Source organism: Enhydra lutris, unplaced genomic scaffold (assembly GCF_002288905.1).
Source record: "Enhydra lutris kenyoni isolate GAN:26980312 unplaced genomic scaffold, ASM228890v2 scaffoldscaffold45, whole genome shotgun sequence".
NCBI classification, from domain to species: domain Eukaryota; kingdom Metazoa; phylum Chordata; class Mammalia; order Carnivora; family Mustelidae; genus Enhydra; species Enhydra lutris.
This window is the reverse complement of record NW_019154129.1, coordinates 14,664,962-14,686,951: the sequence shown is the minus strand read 5'-3', so window position 1 is coordinate 14,686,951 and position 21,990 is coordinate 14,664,962. Positions and strand designations below refer to the sequence as shown.

The window sequence follows — 21,990 nt, the reverse complement described above, 5'->3', positions numbered from 1 at the left end:
CAAAGCCGGGGCAGGGGCTGGCAGCGGCCTCTTGCTGTTGTGGAAACCCTGCCCCATGCCCTGCAGGGGGCAGCACCACGAGGGGGAGCCCCAAGGTCGGACACCCGGCCGGTCTGGGTACTGAGCCTTGCGCCCCGCGCCCGGGCCAAGGGCTGAGAGCGGGTCCGCGACCACGCGGCCAGGGCGGCCAGGGCACCGCGGCCGCTCACCTGGTTACAGTTGTCCACCACCACCAGGTGCCGGAGGCCGAGGGCCCGGAACAGCTTGAACACGCGCGGGAGAGACGCGTCCTGCAAAGGGGGCAGGCACGCCGCTGAGCGCCCCCGCCGGGACCATCCGAGAAGGGCGGTGCCTCCGACCGAGCCCGGGGCCGCTGGTGGCCCCCTCCCCCGCCCCTGCCCCACAGCCACCCGCCCAAGCCACGACCCGCGGCAGCACCTGCGGCACCGTGTAGGGGGAGGGGTTCATGAACTCCGAGAGGTCCATGGTGCACTCGCGCTCGTCCTGCGACACGTGGATGGACTGGATGGGTGGGAAGCGCGGGTAGGCATCTCGGAAGTCCTTCAGCCTCAGCCGCCGGCGCACCAGGCCCATGCTGGAGCGCTCCACGAACACCTGCAGCGGCGGGCGTCAGAGTGTGTGGCCCCCCGGCCCCCCCTCCCCGGGTGGCCGGCAGCTACCTTGTGCTTCAGGAGGACGATGAGCTGGGAGCGCAGGATCAAGCCCTGCAGCCGGGCCGGCTGTGGGAAGAGACCTCGTCCATGAGGAGCCCGAGACCGAGACCCTTCCAGCCACGGGGGCTCCCTGCCGTGACCGCAGACATCCACTGCGGGAAACCCCACTGGGCTCCCCTCGACGCGTGGCCGCCAGCTCTGGAGCCGGCCCGCCGCGGGCACTTCGCCCGCACTTGCTCATCGCTGCCCAGAGGCCGGGGCAGCAAGAGGCCGTGGGGAGACGCACCCCGCCACCCGCACCACATCCGTCCGCACCGCTCCCGACACAGGTCACCGCCCCGACGCCCTGGCTGACAGCACAGCGTGGAGTCAGACCCCGGGATGGGTGGGCGCCGGCAGCCCTGACCGGCGGTCAGCAGCCCCGAGGCCGCCGCCTCCTGCCCGCAGGACCCCATTCCTTTGCAGCTGGTGGACGTGAGCTCCATGGGCCCACACGGGGTTTCCACTTCATGCGCCATGGCTGAGGCCACGCACGCGTATGGGCCGGATAGCCGCCCGCACCCGGGGCCCCAGGTACCTGGTTGTCGCCAGCAAACTCCACCACGGGAAACCCGTTATGATTGGACGCGGTGTTGCTGAGAATGTCCACGATGACGCCCACCTTCTCCCTCCTCCGCAGGCAGGTGACCGGTGTGCTCATCACCTCCCTGGGCAAGAGCGTCTGCTGTGGCCTCGCCGCCAAGTGACCACGTGACGAATACCCTCTCCTCGCCCAGACGGAGGCTCGACAGGCAGGAAGCCGCCAGACACAGGAAACCGGGCACGAGGAGCCAGGGGGCCCGCCGCCCCCCGGACATCCAGACATCGGCGCGCCCTCCCCAACCTCCCAGGAGCGTCTGCTGTCCCCTGACCCCCACCGGCCATACCTGGCGGTGAGCGAGTGAGAGGTGACGGGGGCCTCCCAGTGCAGGAAAGGCACACTCTGCAGCTGGATGTGCATGTCGTACAGGCCCTGAGGGGGGGCGGGCGGCGCTGAGACACGCAGAGGGCCCCTCCCACCCCTCCGCTGCCTGCCTCCCAGCCCCCAGTCTCAGGCTCCCCGCTGGGGGCGGGCGGGGGCGCACAGGGCAGGAGACGAGGCAGGCAGCCCTCCTCCCACAAGCCGCACCTCGATGAAGATGTCGCCCACGATCTTGGCCGTCATCAGGACCAGCATGATGGGGAAGCCGTACGTCACGTTGCTGGTGGCCTCCATCATGATGACAGTCAGGCTGAGGGTCATCCTCACAATCCCACCTGCCCAGGGAGGTCATCAGGGGAGGCTGCAGCCACAGTGCCGCTCCGTGCAACCCCCCTTGTCTCCCAGTGTCCATGCCGGTGCCCCACCCACTCGCCCCGGTGATCTGGCCCTGCAGGCTGCAGAGTGGGGACAGCGACCCTGCATGCCATGGGGTGGACTCATGGCCCTCCGTTCCCCAAGGAGAAGGCGCCCCCTCCTGACCTTGGGACACCCACGGGGCGGCCAGGACTCACCCAGCTGGGCAGCTGCTCCCATGAGGGCATATTTGCCAGGGTCTGCCCAGATCTGCGGGGATGACAGAGGAGCTGTCGGAGGGATGGCAGCCCCCTTCTCAAGCCCACTGAGATACGTGACTCCCCTGCGGCGGGCCCTGGGCCCAGCAACACCAACCCTAGAAGAAACTCCTACAGTCCACACACACGTAATGTGGTCTGCGGTATAGCATCTACGGCAACAGAAGCCTGGAAACCCCCTGGGGGGTACCCCGCTCAGGAGGCCCTGAAGGATCTGGGCCACACGCACATACGGGACAACTCGGCAGCTACGGCAGGAGCCCGCGTTCCATGTGCCAAGGAGGGAAGCAGGGCAGGTGCGTGCAGGAAGGCCGGCAGTGTCCCCGTGTGCAGAGAGAGCCCAGTGTGGACCAGCAGCAGTGAAGCCACACACGGGCCACGCTGTGCAACTCCACTCAGGAAACGCCCTTGACAGGCAAACCCGCAGAGACAGAAGGCGGGCATGTGGCTGCGGGGGCTGGGGTACGGCAGTGACTGCACCAGGCACACAGGCGTGACACTAGACACGTGACACAGACCACCATCGCACAGGGAGAGCCCCCGAGCTGCACGCTTCCACGGCAGGAGGCCTGACAGTACGTGAATCACCCCTCAACTGAGAAAGGAAAATCGGAGCCACGCCTGGGAGGAAACGTGACACAGGCATGGCGAGACCTAGAAAAGGGAGCAGGCGGACGACGGGGATCCACCCTGGCTCCTCGAATGGTTTTAGAAATCTTATTTCAAAGACTGAAGTGAGAAAGGAAGATACACAAAAAGAAAGGCTAGTCCCCAGGGGCCAGGCACATGCGCCTGGGTCACACACTCAAGTCACACTGAGCATCTCCCCGGTCCAAGCTTCTGGCACCACGTCTGCAGATGGCAGTCTCGGTCAAACGCCAGCAGCCAGAAAACTCGAGGCCACGCCGAATGACCAGGGGCTCAGATGCACCTGTCCCCTTGCACGGAAAGCCCTGGATCCCAGGCCTGAAGCGCGGAGAAGCCCACACTCACTGCAGCCCCTGTAACGTAGGACAGGGAAATGCCAAAGAGCCGGCCCCAGGCGGCCCCGATGAGCAGGGATGGGATGAAGACACCGGCGGACACCGTCAGCCCGTAGGTCCAGCAGGCCAGGAAGAAGTAGACCAGCGTGAAAAGGCCGAGCGTCATGGGGTTGTAGGAGCCTAGGGGAGAAGGGTCTGGCTAGGACCTGCCACGTGGATTCACCTGGAACACGGCCACCTGGCCCAGCTGCCCAGTCCGCTGCCCCCAAGTAGCCCCATCCTCAGGGGCCACAGTGCGAATCTTGGAGGTCTAGTCCCCGAGGCAGGAGGACGGTGGCCTGGCAGGTGGGGCTGGTGCGGCCAGCAGGAAGCCGACCTGAGGCTGAGGGAAGGACGTGTGGACCCTTGGACACCAGGGGAGGGGGACCGCCAGGCATCAATCTGGAGCAGACACTTCCAGACGCCGAAAGAAACCCACCCAAGCCTGGGACCAACCAGTCCAGGAGACTGCTGTCCGCCCAACAGCCTGGCCCAGAACACCAAGGGCTCAGCCTCACCCCGTGTTTAAACCTTCCCGCTAAATTGCATGGACCTACTGCGCGTGTATAGAGACAAACCAGAAAGTTCTCAGTGACCCTGTTCACAACAGGGAGCAATTAGAGATGGCCTAAAAGAGCCCCAAACGGGAAAGGCGAAATGATGTCACAGAATGACCACCTGCTGGCTTCCACAGGTGCACACAGTAGCCTGGTGCCATGCGCGGAGGCGAGCCACTGCACACATCAGCACCATGGCAGGCGCGCGCTGAAAAGGAGCGCTCTACGCTCGACAACCTGTTTTTTTTAATTAAATATGAGTGCAGCTGGGGGCACGTGCCCAGCTCAGTCGGGGGAGCGTGAGCCTGAGCCTCATGGTTGGGGTGGAGGTCACTTAGAAAGGAGACGCAGTGGCCAGTGTCACCAGGCTGGAGGCCGCCCCGTGCAAGCAGCTCCCAGAGGGAAACACAGTGGGAGACAGGAACACCGTCACCGACGGAGACAGCAGCTGCCCTCTAGGAGAGGAAGGGTCTGGCCCACCCCTGAGCTCCCACCCCCCTTTGCCAGTGCGCCCGCCACTGCGGCAAGGGTGCCGACCTCTGCCCTTGGGGCACACTGGCTGGAAGGGAACCCTCAGGCCCAGGGACTGCGCGTCGGTCTCAGACCAGGCTGGAGGGGCCAAGACCCCCCGTGTGGCTGATGGCATGGAGCTCAGGCACGCACCTGGGGGGTCATGGAAGAGGCTGACCACGCTCTTCTCCGGGGTATTGAAGAAGGCGGCGGCCATGGAGTTGTACTCGCCGTCTGCACAGAAGAGCTGCAAGGTCGGGAGAGAGAACAGCCGGTGGGCGGACTGGTCCAGACGTCCACGATGTGACGGCTGGGTCAGGTCGTGGCCTTGGAGAGGCAGGACGCCAAGAGCCAGGCCCAGGGACGGTGAGGGCTCCAGAGGCAGGTCCAGACTGCGGGGCCAGTCCACAGGAGCCTGGCCGGACAGGGAGTCTGTCGCTGGGGCACGTGGGGTATCTGGGGCTCCGCAGCCGGCACCTGAGCCCTGGAGCCGGCGGGCTGAGCCCTCTCAGGCTGAGCGGGGCAGGTTCTGTGACCCCTAGGTCCCCCCAAGCCCTGGCCACCAGACATCTGCCCGGCCTCCGTGGCTTTGCCGGTTCTGGGCGTCTCGCACACAGAGCATCACACGCACTTGGGCCATTCCGTTTGGCCTGTGTCCACGTGCTTCCGAGCTTCAGCCACAGGCTGGCATATCAGAGCTTCGGCTCCTTCCATGGCCAAATACACCCACTTACGGACAAACCCCATTTTGCTGGTCAGTTTGCCAGGTGGCGGACACTTGGGCTGATCCCTGTGGGCCGTGGCCATGCCGTGGCCATGGTCTGTGCGGGTCTGGGGCTTCTCGGGTCCACACCTACAATACCCCGCCCCCCCGTCCCCCATTCTGAAGTCCCCGTGTGGCCCGGGCGGAACGCTGCTCTGGGAGGAGGACCAGGGAGACCCTGCCCAGCGTAACTTCTGCTCTCCTGATGCCCCGCAGGCCCGGGAAGCCCGCTTGAGCCGGATTTCAGCTCTGGACACCCTCTGGCCCCGCCCCACCCGACAGACCCACCCACCGGCCCCGGGCCTCCCACCTGGAGGGGGTAGGACACGGAGCTCCCCTGCAAGGGCTGGCAGTCTCGGGATGAGTAAATCAGCACGAAGGCCACCGTGGCCGTGACTGCGGCCACCAGCATGGCCTCGATCACCTGGAGGCAGGGCCGGTGGATGTACCTAGAGCAAATAGCAGGATGGACTGGCCTCAGGACGGCTCACAGCCGAACAGCTGCTGTGGCACCTGGAGCCCGTGTCTCAGGAGAGCTCGTCGCAGAACACGATGGGGTAACACAGGGTGACACAGGGTGACGCAGCACACACAGTCACTGGGTCATCTCCTGGGCGCCCCCGACAGCATTTTAAGTCCGGGCAAGAGAACAAGAAGGCAGAAGTGCCTCCTCAAGCCCAGGGCCCACCCAAAGATTTCGAGAAACCCGAAACCTCCCAGAACTGCTCTCCAGGCCTGAGTGTCCCCTGGCTCAGGACCTCCCAGGCCTCCAGACACATGAACCACCGACAAGGAGGTCTGTCAGCATGTGGCCTTCCATGCAACCCCACGGGCACAGGGCCCACAACACGCCCATTTCGAAAGCCCCGGGTGCACAAAACAGAGGCTTCTCACCTGATTCGAAACATTGTCAGCCAGTAATTCAAGGCATTGAACACGGCGCCAAGAATACCACCTAGGACCAGAAGGGGACGGCGTGTAAGGGACACGGGAGAAAGGACAGGAGGACAGGGTCTGTGCGTCTGTGTGCTGTATGTCAGCACAGCCCAGCACACGCACAAGTGGATTTCTCAAAGGCTTTGCCTTCCTTCGGGGGACAGTAGGTTTTTCAGAGTGGGAAGTGCTGTCCAGAGCTTTCTACTGTAGAGGAGCACCCACAGAGGGGCTTCTCCAGCGGGGGGGAAAGCTCCAGTCTTCCAGCTGTGGGCTCCCTCCCAGGGGTACGTGCACAGGGCAGAACGTGGGAGGACAGTTCCCTGGCTGTGGGGGCCACGGCCCCCTCCGGCCTTGTCAAAGCTGAGCCAGGTCTGTGGTCTGGCAGGCCCGGACCCCACCACACACTCTGATCCCCCCAGAAGTCTCCCGCCCCCACCTGGGTGTGGGGGACAGGAGTGTTCCTTCGTGGGATGGCCCTTACCCACTACGCCCATGGCGATGAAGATGGGAATCTCGTGGATCGTGTACACCATTGTCTGCAGAGAAGAGAGCGAGCGTCCCGTGGGAACATCGCCAGCCCTCCCCACTCTGACATGAGCAAGGACACGGCCCGTGATCTGCCCGCGCACAGGCCGTCTGACACTTTCATGCACGACTACAGGGGTCAGCAGGACAGAGGCGCGGCGCTTCCGAGCACACCACGCTCCCTCTAAGGGCTTTTGCGGGCTCCCGGCCCGGGTCTTCGTCCACCTCAAGGTGGGGATGGCCTGAGCTTTTGCCAAATGGCGGTCAGGGGGGCACAAGTGAGGAAGAACCCCGGGAATACATCTTGTGACCCCAAGTGACCTGAGGGCTCTGCTGTGTCCACATGTGTGGCGCCCATGGGAGCAGGGTCCCAGTGCACAGCACCCACTTGCTCCGTGGACACAGCCGTATGATCACCCTGGGCCCATGGCCTCAGCAGACCGCCCAGACGCCCCGAGAGCACCCAGTGGTGTCAGGCATCTGGACCTGCACAGGTAGGTCAGCTGTGAGCTTCCTTAAGTCACCTCCCGGCCCCCAGCACTTACAACCAAGAGCTCAACCCTGCAGCTGAGAGCGACTGTTCCCCAAAAGCCCACACTCTCAGGATGAACCTCAAGTATGTGACCATGACCCCAGCCAGAGAAAGCAGACGAAGAGGGAGCACACTGTATTACCTCTGTGTCAAATCTCCCAAAATTGATAAGCCCTGGGCTAGACAGGTCCCATATGTTTCCATGGTAAATGCTCAGGACAAAATTCAGGGTGAACGTGGAAATCATAGAAGCAAAGAACTGTGGGCAGAGAGGAACACGGGCACCGTCAGAGCCAAGCCTGCCCGAGGCGGGGGAGCTGGGAGACTGCGGGGCCTTAAGGCCAGAGCCTGGGGAGCTGGGGGGGACCCTCCCCTCCCGTCATCCAGGAGGTGCCTGGCCCCCCGTGGCTGGGCGAGCATGTGCTGGGGCCAAGCCATGACGAAGCTGAGGGACGAGATGTGCGGTGGGGTCTGGGTGGGCCCATGAAGGGGGCGACAAGGTGCGAACAAGGCCCACGGCTGACGGGGGAGCACACGAGGTGGGAGGACAGCAAGCAGCTCAGGTCGGGTGATGGGCAGAGTCGGCCACAGCAGCCCCATAGGAGCACGGCTCCCGGCACAGCCGACTGGAGACCCCAGGGGAAGGCACCACAGCGCGGGCCAAGAGCCAGGTGTCCCTCGAGTGAATGGAGGCCAGGTGACAGCACCGCCTGACGGAGTGGCCCTCTGCAGGCACTTACTATTCTCCACGTCAGGAACTGGTTCCAGAAGGAGGCACCCTCCTCCAAGCTGAACAGGACCCCACCTGGAACGGCAAGCAGCCCAGCCCTGATGTGCTCCCCAGGACACACAGGGGAGCCCGTGACCCCGGGGCACCAAGACAGGCAGAGGCAGTCGCCAGGCCTATTGGGCCACATGCCTGCACCCTCCTCCTCCCCCAAAGTCTGCAAACAGCAAGACCCCTCCCCCACACGGGAGGGACCACAGCTTGCCCCTGTGGGCCACCCTCCTCACCCACGGGGGCTCCGAATGCAGCGGACACGCCGGCCGCAGCTCCCGCGGAGACGAAGTCCCGCTTCTCTGTGTCCCTGCGGAAGTACTCAAAGATCTGCAACAGGGGGACACAGGGACACGGGGACACACTTCAGCAGCCTCCCCACAGGCGCCCCTGAGAGCGCAGCAAGGTCAGCGAGCGCCAGGGACACCGGGCCCACAGGAGACGGCTCTCGGGACGGTCCACCCATGCGGACTCATGAAGGCCACAGAACAGCCGTGGCACCACAGCACCAATGGCGCCCTCGTGGGCCAACAGCCAAGGGAGGAGGCTCGCAACACCGGGGAACCTTCACAGACCACCTAAGACCCATCAGACGCCTCAGAACCCCGCGGAACACCAGCCAAAACCAAACAAAAGAGATGCTGAAGACACGTGCTTGATGTAAAAACACAAGACTGGGGGTCCCTGTGGGGCTCAGTCATTGAGCATCTGCCTTCAGCTCAGGTCACGATCCCGGGGTCCTGGGATCAAGCCCCGCATCAGACTCTGCTCAGCGGGAAGCCTGCTTCCCCCTCTCCCACTCCCCCTGCTTGTGCTCCCTCTCTCGCTGTGTCTCTCTCAAATAAATAAAACCTTTAAAAAAAAAAAAACAATAACCAAGACTGTCCTGTGAAGACCGCAAACGTCTGAGTTCCTGCGTAAAGTCAGTGCAACACCCCATCAGGGTGCTGGCGACTTTGGGGGGAAACGTGGCAAATTGCTGTGAAACAGATCTTGGAAGCGCAGGGTGTTCACTCGTCCCGTGAGCCGTCCCGACCGCCTCCGAGGCCCCATGCGCCTCTGGGACGGCTGCGGGCAAGGCTGTGGTCCCGGGCACACGGGGCCGTTCATGCCGGGAGGGGGCACGCACCTTGAAATCTCGCTTCAGCGACGTCGACCTCCCCTGGGAAATCCCGGCGGCAATGACGGAGCCCGAGTGAATCATCGGCCCCTCCTGGAAGCACAGGACAGCCGCCCTCAGACAAGCGTGGCTCTGAGAGAACTAAGTGGCCTCGGGTCACCGGCAGCGAGCAGAGTTCCGTTACCTTTCCCACCGCCAGTCCGCCCACCACAGACAAGATCACGCCGGACACTTTGATCACGAGGGTCTAAACACAAAGGAAGGCATGTCAAGTCTCCGAGGAAAGGCCGCATGCGCATAGTCTGAGAGCGTGTAGCACAACCTGACCACGTGCCCAGCTCAGAACCCACGACACAAGGCAGGCACTCAGGAGGGCCGGCGCACAGTGGGTGTCCTCGGTGTGGGGCTCCGGCTGATTCTTCTCGAACCTTCAAATCTCCCATCCCGAGAAGTTGTGCACCCCTGAGAGCCGGAAGCAGCAGCTTCTGCTCCACTGGACACAGCCCAGGTATGTTTGCTGACTCTGCGCCCACCAGGGGGACCCCGCTGCGTGCGGCGGGTACAAGCCCTCCCCGAGGCCGCCCTGCTCCTCAGGTTGCCAAGGCCGGTCCCCACCCCCTGGGACACAGCACAGGGCCCAGGGAGCACCCCGCCCCGGACGAGCCAAGAGAAGCCTCCAGCTGAGGCATGCTGACCCGACACCTGGAGATGGCCACGGAGGAACCACGCTCCTAGATGCCCCAATCTCTTCAGAATTAGGGCGTTGTCAAGAATATTATGCAGAACGTTAAGGAAAACTATAAAAACAGGAAAAAACTCACGGAAAGGGTACCTACCACTCCAACAGAGCTATTCTGACCTTGAGATATAACCACCGTGCAGAACACATGGATGCGCTCCACACGGCTGGTGAGCCCAGCTGCCGCCCCATTTGAGCATAAGTGCATGATTTACAATGTGTAAGAGAAAATTCTAACCCCTTCCGAAGCAGGTTTACGTGAAATGCACACCCACGCTCATGGGCAGCACACGGAGGGAGTCTGGCCAAGTCCCAGAGGCACTCGGGGACCCACCATAGCTCCCGTCCGGCACGTCCTCTGGGCCTCACCTTGAGCCGGACCACGTGGGGGATCTTCACCCCGTTCAGGAAGCACTTGATCTGGGGGATCCCACTGCCAGCGGCGACCGGCTGGAAGGAGAGAGAGACCAGCACTGAGCAGGCCGAGCAACGGCGGTGCTACAGCCCCCACGGGTCCCAGCGGACACGGCCACACGGTGCTGTCCGAGACAGAACAGCTGCCCGTGGAGCTGGGTTCCTCTCCTGCTTCCTCTCATTCCAGAGGCAGTGATGATGGTGGGGAATGCGGAGCAGGCCATGGGAGGTGTCAGGAATTGAGAAAAGAGGCCCAGTGTCCCTGGGGTGGGGGGCGGGCACTGCAGATAGAAGCTTCCGGATGCTACACTAATGGCAGGGGAGAAGCCAAGAAAGACGCAGGCCACAGGAAGGGAGACTTCTGGGAGAAGTCCAGGAAGGGGTGCTCCCTTCCACCAGGACCAGCCCTGCTGCTGAGGCCCCGCCCACCCCGGGCGCCTTCTGCTTTGCCAGAACACAGAATGTCCGCACCAGAGGCCCTGCCAGTGTAGCCGGGTGGGCCTTGCTGGCACGGGCTTCAGGGTTCCCTCCCACCGGAGCCCCCTGGCGGCCGTACCTCCACAAAGGCGACGATCGCAGAACCCACAAGCACGAACGCGGAGTTCAGCGTGGCCCACAGCAAAAGGGAGAAGGAGAGCCCGCCCCTCTCTGTGAACTTGTCGATATCTGGTGCTCATCAAGGACGACCGGCAGCTTCACCCCTGGCCTGCCAGCTGCCCTCCTGGGCCCGGAGTGCCACCCCCGGGCCCCGATGCCACCACACAGCCACGCCTCCCCCATGAGGATGGCAAACGTGCCCGGCAGGGAGGCCTCACCGCTGGCCAGCTCAGAGCTGCACGGCCCCACCCGGAGGAGCCCGCGCCACCTTCTATGCCGGGGACTTCAGACAAAGGATACTGTCCTTGACGACCTTGTACTTCAAGCCAGCCACGTTCTCTACCACGATGTCAATGAAACAGGCCACGAGGCCCGTGAGGATTCCAATCATGGCACAGATGACCCAGCGCTTCATCTCCACCGTCCGGAAGGCCTGCGGGGAGGGCAACCATCAGAAACAGGCGCGGTGCGGGGGCTTCCACCACAGGCCCCTCTGGACACGGTGCGTCCAGCCCGGGGGGTTCTACAGGCCGCCACCAGCACGCTGTGTGCGGGACCCCGCATCCAGGGAAGGCGGCCTCTGGTCAACGTCTCAGAGGCGGTGGACCTTCCCCACCAGTTCACAGTCAGTGGCTGACAGCCGGGCACCCAGCTGACGACTGCCTGTCCTCTCCATCACACTCACCTAACACACCCACTCCCATCCCTGTCCCCAGGCGTCTCTGGCTCCAGGACACAAGCCAGGATCGGAGGCTGGAGGACCCCAGAGGGGGTGGGAGGGGGCCGCACCCAGGCCGGGGGCAGCATGAGGGCAGCTGAGAGCAGGGCGCGTGGCGAGGACACCCAGCACAGACTCACGGTGTGGTTGATGCGCCTCTCCTCCTCCAGGAACAGCTGGTTCTCACTGTTGTCGTAGTCCAAGCTCTGCGGGAAGGCACACCCGACACATGGCTGACTGCGGCGCTCCCAGGTCATGGGGCAGAAGGGGAAGGGGGCAAGGGGGCGAGGGTCTGCATGGGGTGGGGCGGCGAGGGAGAAGGCCCACCTCGTACTTGAGGGACAAGAGCTTCTCGTTGTGCGGGATCTCCTTGGGGAAAGGGTGAGGGGGGTCCGTCTCCTGCGGAAGGAAGAAGCAAAGCCGCACACTTGACAACCAGCACGCGCAGGAACAGAGCAACGGAAAGGGGGGGGCACATGTCCGTGTGTCCCACGAAGCCAGGAGGCTGGAAGTGCAGGCCCACGCCCCTCGGCACCACGGGAAGGTCAGGATCATCCCAGCTACACATCCGGAACTCAAGTGACATGGTGTTTGTGGAACTGCGGGAACCATGTTCCTGGTCTGTGTCCCAGGTGCTGCCCCCACGTCTGAAATCCTGTGGCCTCTCTAGAGGGTGTTCCCTGTGTGCTCAGGGGCCGGTGGGGGCTGCCAGCCAGAGAGATCAAGGCTGACCAGAGGGCAGACTCTCAGCTCCACACCCTGACCCATGACCTCTGCAGAGGGGGAGGGGCTGAGACCGAGCCCATCACCCACGACCCAGGAGCCCATCAGCCCCGAGCCCCGCTAAGAACAGAAGGGGTGCAGGAGCCTCCGGGCACATGGGGGTGCCGGCAGGGGGCAGGGCCTGGAAGCTCCGTGCTCCTTTCACACTCCGCCCGCCCTGTGGGTGTCTTCCTTCGGCTGTTCCCGGGTCCTGTCCTTGACGATGAACCAGTAACCGGGAGTGAGGTGTTTCCCTGAGTTCTGTGAGCTGTTCTAGCAAATTATGGCTGGACAAGGGGGTCTGGAACCCTGACTTACAGCTGGAGACAGCCTGGACATGGGGGCGGTCTCGTGGGACCCGGCCCTCAGCCGGCGGGGAGGGGGCCTGCACTCATGCCCGGCAGATGGTGTCAGAACTGAGTTAAGCTGTAGGACACTCAGCTGCTGTCTGCAGAGGACAGGAGAGCGGCTTGCTGAGGAAAACCCACACATTCGGCGTCTGCAGTGTGGTACTCACGACACTCAACACCGCTGCGACAGGATAAAGGACAAAGTCTTCACGATCATCTCAACAGACTCAGAAAAAGGATCTAACGAACATCTAACACTCCTTCACGACAAGAAGACGTCACAGAGTAGGAACAGAAAGAACCTCCTCAGCCTGATCAGGGCGTCCAGGAAAACCCCACGGCGAGCGTCCCACTTGATGGTGAGAGATGGAAGCCTCTCCCCTCAGATCAGGAACACGACAAGGACACCTGCCCGGGCCCCGCCTGCTCCATATGGCCCTAGAGCTCTGACCACGGCAGGGAGGCAAGAGGAGATAACAAGCATCCAGAGCGGAAAGGAAGAAATGAAACTCACTATTTGCAGACGACACGACCTCGTGTACACAAAATCCCCAAAAATACGCTAAGAAATGATCAGAATAACGCGCTCAAAAAGACTGAAGGACAGAAGGCTGGTGCGCAAACCCACAGGCTTCTCTACACGCCTGCGAGCACAGCCAGGAAGGAAACCCGGAGAACTGCAGTGACAACGGCAGCGAGAACAAAATAACTGAAGTGTATTCCCCAAATACACTCGATGGAGGAACACGTGCACACTGACAACTGACAACCACGGAGTGCTGCTGGGAGGAACGGGAGGCGAGAATGAACGGAAGGACGCTGCGTCCTCCGGTCAGGAGACTGGGCGTGAAGCCGCGGCAGGCGGCCCTGAAACGGACGCGATGGTCCTGAAACCACCCGGAAATGCACAGGGTCTCGAGCAGCCAAAACGACCCTGAAAAAGGAGAACAGGGGCACCTGGGGGGCTCAGCCGGTGAAGCATCTGCGTTCAGCTCAGGTCATGATCCCGGGGTCCTGGGATCGAGCCCTGTGTCGGGCTCCTTCCCCAGCCGGGAGTCTGCTTCTCCCTCTGCCTGCCGTTCCCCCTGCTTGTGCTCATGCACTCTCTCAAAATAAGTAAATAAAATCTTACAGAAAAGGCAAAAGGAGAACAAAGCTGGAGGACTCTCACTTCCTAGTCTCAAATCTCACCACAAAAGACCCAGTCCTCCAGGCGGCATGGCCCGGGGACAAGGACAGACGCGGGCATCGGTGGAAGAGAAGCAGAGCCCCGAGAGAAACCCTCATGTTCACGGCCAACTGGTTCTCTAACACGGTGCCTAGATGACTCATTAGGAAAGACTGGTTTTTCAGAGAGACGGTCCTGGGAGTCCGGACACCCACACGCGAATGAGCTCATACCCTTTTCCTCCACTAAACACAAGATTGGTGAAAAATGGATCAAAGGTCTAAAATCAGAGAACTCTCAGAAGAAGAAAACATGGAAAATCTTTATGACCTTGGGCTAGGCAGTGGCTTCTGCGACACGATGCCAACAGCACGGCAGCAACAACACAACAGTCAACTTGACATCCTCACAATCAAGCCTTTTGTGGGGCACCTGGGGGCACAGTCGGCTGAGCATCCTACTCTTGATTTCGGCTCAGGTCATGATCCCAGGGTCGTGGGATCAAGCCCCATGTCGGGCTCTGCGCTGGGCCTGGAACCCGTTCCAGATTCCGTCTCCCTCTCCCTCTGCCCCTACCGCACCTCCCCACTCTCTAAAAAAATAAAATAAAATAGGCTCTGTGCTTTCAAGGAAACGGTCAGAAAGTGAGAAAACACTCTAAGAAGGGATCTGCAGATCTCGTACCTGACGAGCAACATGCATCTAATATACAGAGAGTTCTCACAACCCAACGATAAAAATACAAACAACGCGATTAGAGTGGCACAGGATGTGAAGAGACGTTTCTGCAAAGAAGACATACACATGGCCGCCAGCGCAGGAATGATCAGCTGGCCGTCACCGGCCATCAGAGGGGGCAGGTCAGAACCGCAAAACCCTGGGGAGGAAGTCAAGTGCAAGGCTGGAGAGCAGGGCAGGCTCAAGAAATATTCGCCGGCAGCTGCCACACAGCTTGGCACGGGGGCAGGAGAAGAGGACAAAGGTCCAAAGGTCCCTGTCTAAAGGTCCCTGACCCCTGAGATCCCTGTCCCCAGAGCCCACCTCCTGCCCACTCAGGGCCCGTCCCACATGTGCTGCCGGCTCCTCTGGCCTTGCTTCCTGCACTTGCATAGGACAGGCTCAGGGCAACCTCCTGGCGTGCACTTGCCCCATCTCTGCTCACGTAGGTCAGCCTCAGGGGACACAGACCATCGGAGCCAACTTCCTTGGTTGCCCAAGCTCTGGGGGCCCACGGTCTGCTCGTCATTTTGTCCCCCAGCTCTGCAGAGACCGCCCGCGCCTGCCCCCCTGCTCCGGACGGAACCGCCCGCGCCTGCCCCCCCGCGAGCTCCACACGGCCCTGCCGCTGTCCATCGCCTTCCTGTTTGCTGTGTACCCCCACGCTACTCGGCACCTCCACAAGAGCGGGCCTCGACCTTCCTGGGGGCGGGCAGGGGCTGAGAGCCGCAGGGTGGGAGCGAGCCCACTACTCACCGGGTCGAGCAGCTCATCGTCCAGCTCCACGTTGCTCATCTGTCCGACCCGGAAGAAAGCTGAACGTGGCGACTGGAAGAGAGATCACAGGTGCTCAGCCCCAGGTCATGTGGCCAGTGCCGGACCCCAGACAAGTCCAGACTCTGCATGAGCCCAGGCCATCTTTACCCCACAGGGCCCCCCATCACCTTGGCCTAAGGCACGGCCGAAGCGGCAGACGCCCACCAGCCCTGGGGATGAGAGAGGAAGGTCGCCCACGCCTCCACCCAAGCCACTTCCCGAGTCCCGAGACTGAGGGGCTCCGGCAGGCAGGGAGCTGTCCCCGGCTTCCAGGCAGGCCCTCCAGACACGCAGCCACACTCCCGTCAGCCCCCGCGGACAGGCAGGCAGGCATGTGACTGTCCTCACACGCACTGCATGGCAGAGGCCTGGGAAGCAGAACACGGGCGCCTGGCAGGTGTGCGTTTCTGCGAAACCTGTTTCAGGGTCGGTACATCCCAGATGCTGCTGCGTGGAAGCCCGACCCGGGCGCTGCCGTTTTCCCGCGGCCCTCCATGACGGCGACACCCGCGCCGCAGGTGCGTGCGTTCAGCCGGGAGCAGATGACCGTCCTCCTGCCGCACCAGCGGCTCAGCCGTCAGCTCGCCCTGCACCCCACGGCGCCTGTCTCCCTGCTGGGACCCCTCACGTGGGCATGTGCCGCCCCACAGCCCACGGGAGCCCCGCGACGGCAGCACTCGCATCTCCGTGTGTCGCTGCACGTGTTCTCGCCCCACCTCTCGCCTCGCCTGACGTACTAACCGCCCCAGCCGGGCGCTGCGGTGCGCACAGTCCGCAGGCTCGGGCTGCACATGCTCGCCCCACCAGGGGGCCTTCTGAGCCGCATGTGCACGTGGGCATCACCGTGCTCCCCGCGCACAGATGGGTGCCCTTCACACGCGCGTACCGAGAGCCAGCGACCGGGGGTGGCGGAGAGAAGCCCATTTCTCTTTAAAAACCGACAATGCCCCCAAACCGCTGACTCCAGGAGAACTAGCCCCGCTGGGCACCGTGCCAGCCCTGCAAGGGACCCCCGTTCTCAAGCCGGCTGCCGCCTCCGCCCCACCGATGGGACACGTGTGAGCAGGAAGGTGTCTGGGCCACCACCCGGCCCCCAGCCTGGCCACAGCAACACCAAATGCACATCCCCGGGATGTGTCTGTACACACAGACCAGCCAGGCAGACAGGGTACACAGATGGACAGACCCCACTGAGCAAGGCCAGGCCGTGTGGACAGTGTGACGGGATCCACACCCCGACCCTGCAGACGGAGCCGTAGGGAAAGGCTGTCTGGTCGCTTCCAACGCCCCCACCAGTGACCAGGAAGGAAGCTCGGTTACATGGGACCGTCACCCTCCGCAACAAGGGGCCCAAAGTCAGGGCCCATCACACATCTCCCCTCGCCTCTGCAGTTTCCAAGAGCCACGCGGCAGCCTTGGGAGAGGTGTGACAAGAACGGTCCGGTCAGGGGACGCCTGTCCCCTGTCAGTCAACGAAGCATCTGCCTTCCAACTCAGGTCATGATCCTGGGGTCCTGGGATCGAGTCCCACACGGGGCTCCCTACCGGCAGCCTGCTTCTTCCTCTGCCCCTGCTCTCTTTTTCTCGCTAACAAATAAAATCTTCCAAAAGAAAAAAAGGACGAACAGTCTAGTCGGCACAGACTCACTGTCTCAGGGGATACAGGCCCTCAGCCCCTGACCGGACGCCAGCAGGGCAGGGCGGCCGGCACCCCAGGAGGGCATGCCTCAACCGGGAGGTGGCGGCCCCTCCCCCCCCCCCCCCCGCTTCTCTCTTCTGGGCTGTACGTGCATCTTCCAGGAAATAGCTTTTGTGGTAGAGCAAGCTGATTTAGAGCTCGGTGATCTCCTCGGGGTGTCTGTGCCTTCCCCTTGAACGGGTTAGATCACGTACCGGCTCCTCAAACTACTGACACGTACAAGAGGCCAGACGGAGACTCTGGGGACTGATGCCGAGGAAAAGTGGCCGATCCCACAGATTACACGCTGAGCAGCCGCACTGACCTGACCTCAAAATGTCAGGCCCGGGAGAATGGGAGCGGGTTGGGTGCGGGAGGGGCGACCTAGAGGCAGGACGAGAGAGCTCCGTGCCGAGGCCCGCGCTCTGCACGCTGACCATGGTGGCACGGATGCAGACACAAGGTCAAGGGCTGAGGTTGCCCACGTGCCTATGCTGACATCCCAGTGTCCACTCGGTGCTACCGTTTTGTGGGCCGGAAGCCATGGAGGCACCCAGGGAAGGCACACGGGCCCTCTCTGTGTGGCCTTGTCAACTTCCTGCAAATCCACGCTTATTTGTAAACGTTAAAAAATGGGACGGCCACAGCAAACTGAGAAACTTCTGTGTGTCACAGGAGACAACAGAGCAGACGGAAAGGCAGCCCGCACGACGGGAGAACGTGCTACAGATCGCTCACCCAAAAGGAGTTAACACCCGCCTCACGTCAGGAACTGAAGTCAACAGAACAACCTGGTAAGAAACAGTGGGCAGAGGACCTGAAGACACGTCTCCAACGGTGACACACGCACGGCCAGTAAGCACATGAAAACACACTTGACACCAGTAGCCGAACCACAAGGAGATGCCGCCCCCAGCGCAGCGTGAGCCAGGGAGGGGGCCGGAAGCACGCTGGGTGGGTGCACAGCGGCACAGCAGCTGTGGAAAGCAGTGTGGGATGACCACGTGCCCCAGCGATCCGACCCCTGGCATGTCCTGAAAGACATGGGATGACCACACGACCCAGGGATCCAACCCCTGGAAGTGGGAACCCATGTGACTCACATCAGCCAGGGGCTGGAAGCGACCCCCGCGTCCCCTGATAGATGAGTGGGTAAACTGGCCAGGGCCCAACCGGGCAGCAGAAGGTCGCAGGGCCTTGAAAAGGAAGGAAATTCTGCAACCTGGTACCATGGGGAACCGGGACAAGCCTCGGGCACATTATGTAAAGAAAGCCGCCCATCACAAAAAGACACACACGCCACAGTGTGAGACTTCTAGAACAGTCAGGGTTATGGAGAGGGAAAGCAGAAGGGTGGGCCCCAGGGCCTGGGCAGGGGCGGGGGCTGGGTGTTTCATGGGGAGAGTTTCAGTTGTGCAAGGCGCCCCAGTTCCCCAGGGGGCTGGCGGGACGGTTACACAACAGCGCACGGGCCTCTGAGTCCAGGGAGCTGTACCCTTAAAACTGGTCACGGCGGTGAATTCTGTTGTACGTTCTCACTCAGAGTAAAACCAAGTTTACAAACAATCCCAAGACCGTTTGCTGTCCCGCTGGACTGCTGTGTGCTCCCGCAGCCGCCAGGCTCCACGCTCAGCACGGAGGACACGGGGCTCCAGCAGCCACAGGCTTCCAGGAAGCACACAGACGCCCATAAACAGGGTAATTGCAAATGTGAGGAAGCCTGTGAGGTCAGGCGGGCGAGGAGTCCTGCAGGCTGAACCCCAGTGAGGAGAAGGACTGCACTGTGGGGGGGGGGGGGCGCAGTCCCGGGACCCTCAATCTAGGCCTGGGCCCAGTCCTGTCCCTCAGCTCTCACTGACCCCGCACAGGTGAAACCGAAGGCAGGAGGGACACAGACCTGGGCAGCCCTCAGGCAGCCCGCCCCAACCCTACCAGGGAGGCTATGGGTGGACAGAGAGCGAGGAGGGACCTCGAGGAGGAGCCGAGCCCGGTGCTAAGAGCCACCTCGAAGGAAGACGGGTGCTTGCTAACTGCAGAGCAGAGCTCGAGGGGCCGGTGAGCACGACAGATAAGCCACCCCTGAGCGCCGCCTCCACTGCCCCCAGCACTCCCAGGCTGTGGTCTGTGGCTCCAGCTGTACGGGCAGGACACAGAAGCAAGCCAGTTCCCAAAGAAGCTAGATCCTCAGAATGGAGTCTAAACCTGAGAGTCCTACCCCCACCCCCCGCCCCAAAGTGTCTCAGGAGGAGCTTCCCGAAGCCGAGGGCCCTGGAAATGTCCCACAGTCACCAACGCCGCGGCTATCCCACCCTCCGCCTCCGGAGCGTCTGTTTCTGCCTCAGAATCCCCGCAGAAGCTCTGGAAATGCCCTGCTTCCCGCCGCCCACACACACGACAATGACTTGCTGGCTGACCTCACCCTCTCCCAGCGGCCGAATGGCAGTGACGCCCTGGTAACTCGCCGTGACCCCTGCTCTAGCATGTTGGGCCCAGGGGCCTGACAAAGGGAAGAGCAGCCCACAGGGGCCTCTGAACAGCTGCTCCCGGGCAGGTGGAGGCTGAGCTCAGGGCGGTCGGCGGTCTCTCCTGCCCAGGGCCGTGCTTCTCCCCGTGGGCACTCAGCAGCCTGCAAGGCAGCCACACGGCACATGCCACCCCAAGCAACAGCTTCAGGAGGTTGGCCAGCTCTGCTGGTGCCCACACCACCACCATCCCACTCTGAGTGTCGTGCAAGAAACCCCAAAGGGCCGGGAGGTGGCCAAGATGAGCTCCCACGTCGGAGTCACTAGGACGTGCCCCTAGGATGGTTGTTGGTCCGGGGTGTCCTTTTAGTTCCAATGGCCCCAGTCTGGCAGCACCTCACCGGCCACTGTCTGCTGCAGAGCTAGGGTGCCCCCGAGCCTAACGCTGAACTTGGCCTGCGAGCCCAGAGCACACCTTCCCCACAAGAAAGCCGGCATCAAGGAATCCCGTCAGCTGCCAGTGGGGTCACCTGGTGAACGATAACCCAACGACCATCACTTTCGTGCTGTCTCCGGTACTAGCCCACGGAGTGGCTGCCATCCACCAGCCGGGACAGGCACTGCTCAGAGCAGTGCACACATTCACCTTCCTGCAGGGGATCACCCTGAGGCAGCAGAGGCCGCGGGACTTGCCTCCTGGGGTGCGGAGCGGTCTCCCCCTTGCCACCAGTCTGCACGATCCCTGAAGACTGAAATCCCCAGCTTCCTGCAGGACTCCCCCTGAGAGAAAGCTGGATTCAAAGCCAAAAGCTGTCCCCTACAGGTCTGACCTACCTCTCTCCCCGCTCCGATCTACTTTCCAAACTCACAGAGGATCCTATGCATGCTCTCCATTCTTTCCCACCTGTCGGACTGCCTGGGGGTCTTGCACTCAAGACTGGACCCCGATGGGACCTCTCCTGCCCTTGGGGCCCCTCAGTCTTCACAGAGCACCAGGCGTGTTTCTCCACGAGCCTACAGCCAGTAGGAAGGAAGCTGCTTCTGCACCTCTGTTTCGGGCAAACTGCAGGCAGCCGGGCACACAGTAGGTGCACAGTAATTCTTTTTTAGTTGTTTAAGAGAAGCCAGTCAGGCGTTACTAAACACAAATGCGCAATAGCTTGCAAACAGTTTTTAACAATGATTTTTTTAAGAGTTCAAAAGACTCTTCCTTAAAAAAAAAAAAAAAAAAAAAAAGCCAACTCCTCCTTTGGTCGACTTGCAAAGTGGGAAACACACGTTCAGTCCTGAGATAAACCCAAATTCCACCTCTATGTTTCTAGCACTTTCCCTGTCGACTCCTAAAGCCAGTTTCACGATTCCCTTTTGTAGACCCTAGGCTACTTTCTTTTAGAAGGAAAAAATAATGTTCCAAGAAGAAAATAACAAAGCACCCTTAAGGCCCCCCCTCCAAATTAGCCATTTCAGGTCACTTCTCATGCAGACACAGACGGCATTTCCGAACAAGAGTCCACTCAAAGAGCAGACCTGCACTTTCACTCTCATGCATTTCCAAGGGACAGGGGCAACCTGGGGATAAGCCCTACAGAAACAGCCTGACGCTTGCCTCCTTCCTGCTTTTTGAAGACTGTTCCAATAGTTAATGGACAGACAGAATAAAAAAGGAACAAGAATAACAACCAAAAGCAGAGTAAGACCCAGCGACGAAGAGAAACAGCTCATTAACTCAAAGTGAACACAACATCCGTGCACGCTTGCCAAGCCGCAACCCGACTCACCGAGCGGCGCAACCGCTCTGACCTGTTGCTTAGAGCGCGGGTCTGCACGCTCTCCCGTCGCGTAGCTGGTGAGGAAAACGGGTGGAGACACCCACCATCCCTAAGCTCGCCCCGCACCGACGCGTGCAGAGAAGGGGCCCGCAGAGCCCCGCACTGCGGAGAGCAGCCGGCGGCCGGCAGCCCGTGCGCGCTCGGAGCACAGTGTCACGGTGAGCTCGGCCTGCTTGCTCCTCGAGCCCCCCAGCCACCCGGCCCCGAGCTTCCTCCCTCCCGAGACCCCAGAGCCCCAGGGCCTCGGTTCCGAGACCAGCGCTGCCATGTGCGGAAGACGACCCCGGGCCCGTTCCCGCGCCCGACCGGGCGCATCCCCTCCTCTTCACCGGGGGACGATCGGAGCACCGACGCGCCGGTCAGCACCGGCCAGGCACAAGGCCACCGGCGAGTAAGCCACCCTCCGCCTGCCAGAGCCGCTGACCCCGGAGTGGGAGCGGCGCGGAGGGCCCGGCCCACGCCCGCCACGGCGAGGCCGGCTCCCGGCGCGGAGAGACTGAGGCGCGGGCCCGGGGCTCTCCCGGCGGACGGGCCTCACCTGACGGGCGGCCGCCGGCCCGGCCCCGTTCAACAGCGGCGTGCTCTCCCCGGCCGGCGCCCCGGGCCGCGCCGTCCTCCGCAGCAGCGGCGCCGCCTCGTCGTCGTCCAGGTCGCGGCCGGACCACGACACCTTCTTAGACACGTTAGCCATGGTCCGCGGCGGACGGCCCGGCCCGGGAAGCGCGGCGAC

General features: G+C 62.3%; 1 protein-coding gene across 2 annotated transcripts in view; it reads right to left on the bottom strand.

Moving 5' to 3' along the window:
• LOC111155985 (chloride voltage-gated channel 7) overlaps window positions 1-21,990 on the bottom strand; it is a 23,384-nt gene extending 1,394 nt beyond the window's left edge. Inside the window, exons 1-24 of one of the 2 annotated variants that reach the window (XM_022516491.1) lie at window positions 21,799-21,990; window positions 15,232-15,303; window positions 11,806-11,877; window positions 11,619-11,684; window positions 11,061-11,193; window positions 10,720-10,829; window positions 10,119-10,199; window positions 9,195-9,257; window positions 9,020-9,103; window positions 8,127-8,220; window positions 7,853-7,917; window positions 7,255-7,371; window positions 6,537-6,591; window positions 6,014-6,074; window positions 5,430-5,568; window positions 4,510-4,603; window positions 3,261-3,430; window positions 2,208-2,259; window positions 1,843-1,970; window positions 1,601-1,686; window positions 1,252-1,381; window positions 681-740; window positions 439-615; window positions 210-290 (exon numbers count right to left, since the gene is read on the bottom strand). In XM_022516491.1, coding sequence (XP_022372199.1) covers window positions 210-290; window positions 439-615; window positions 681-740; window positions 1,252-1,381; window positions 1,601-1,686; window positions 1,843-1,970; window positions 2,208-2,259; window positions 3,261-3,430; window positions 4,510-4,603; window positions 5,430-5,568; window positions 6,014-6,074; window positions 6,537-6,591; window positions 7,255-7,371; window positions 7,853-7,917; window positions 8,127-8,220; window positions 9,020-9,103; window positions 9,195-9,257; window positions 10,119-10,199; window positions 10,720-10,829; window positions 11,061-11,193; window positions 11,619-11,684; window positions 11,806-11,877; window positions 15,232-15,303; window positions 21,799-21,951 — 2,343 coding nt within the window. In that variant the 5' untranslated portion in view covers window positions 21,952-21,990. The remainder of the gene's footprint in view (window positions 1-209; window positions 291-438; window positions 616-680; window positions 741-1,251; window positions 1,382-1,600; window positions 1,687-1,842; window positions 1,971-2,207; window positions 2,260-3,260; window positions 3,431-4,509; window positions 4,604-5,429; window positions 5,569-6,013; window positions 6,075-6,536; window positions 6,592-7,254; window positions 7,372-7,852; window positions 7,918-8,126; window positions 8,221-9,019; window positions 9,104-9,194; window positions 9,258-10,118; window positions 10,200-10,719; window positions 10,830-11,060; window positions 11,194-11,618; window positions 11,685-11,805; window positions 11,878-15,231; window positions 15,304-21,798) is intronic. The other variant, XM_022516492.1, reaches the window with a different exon arrangement.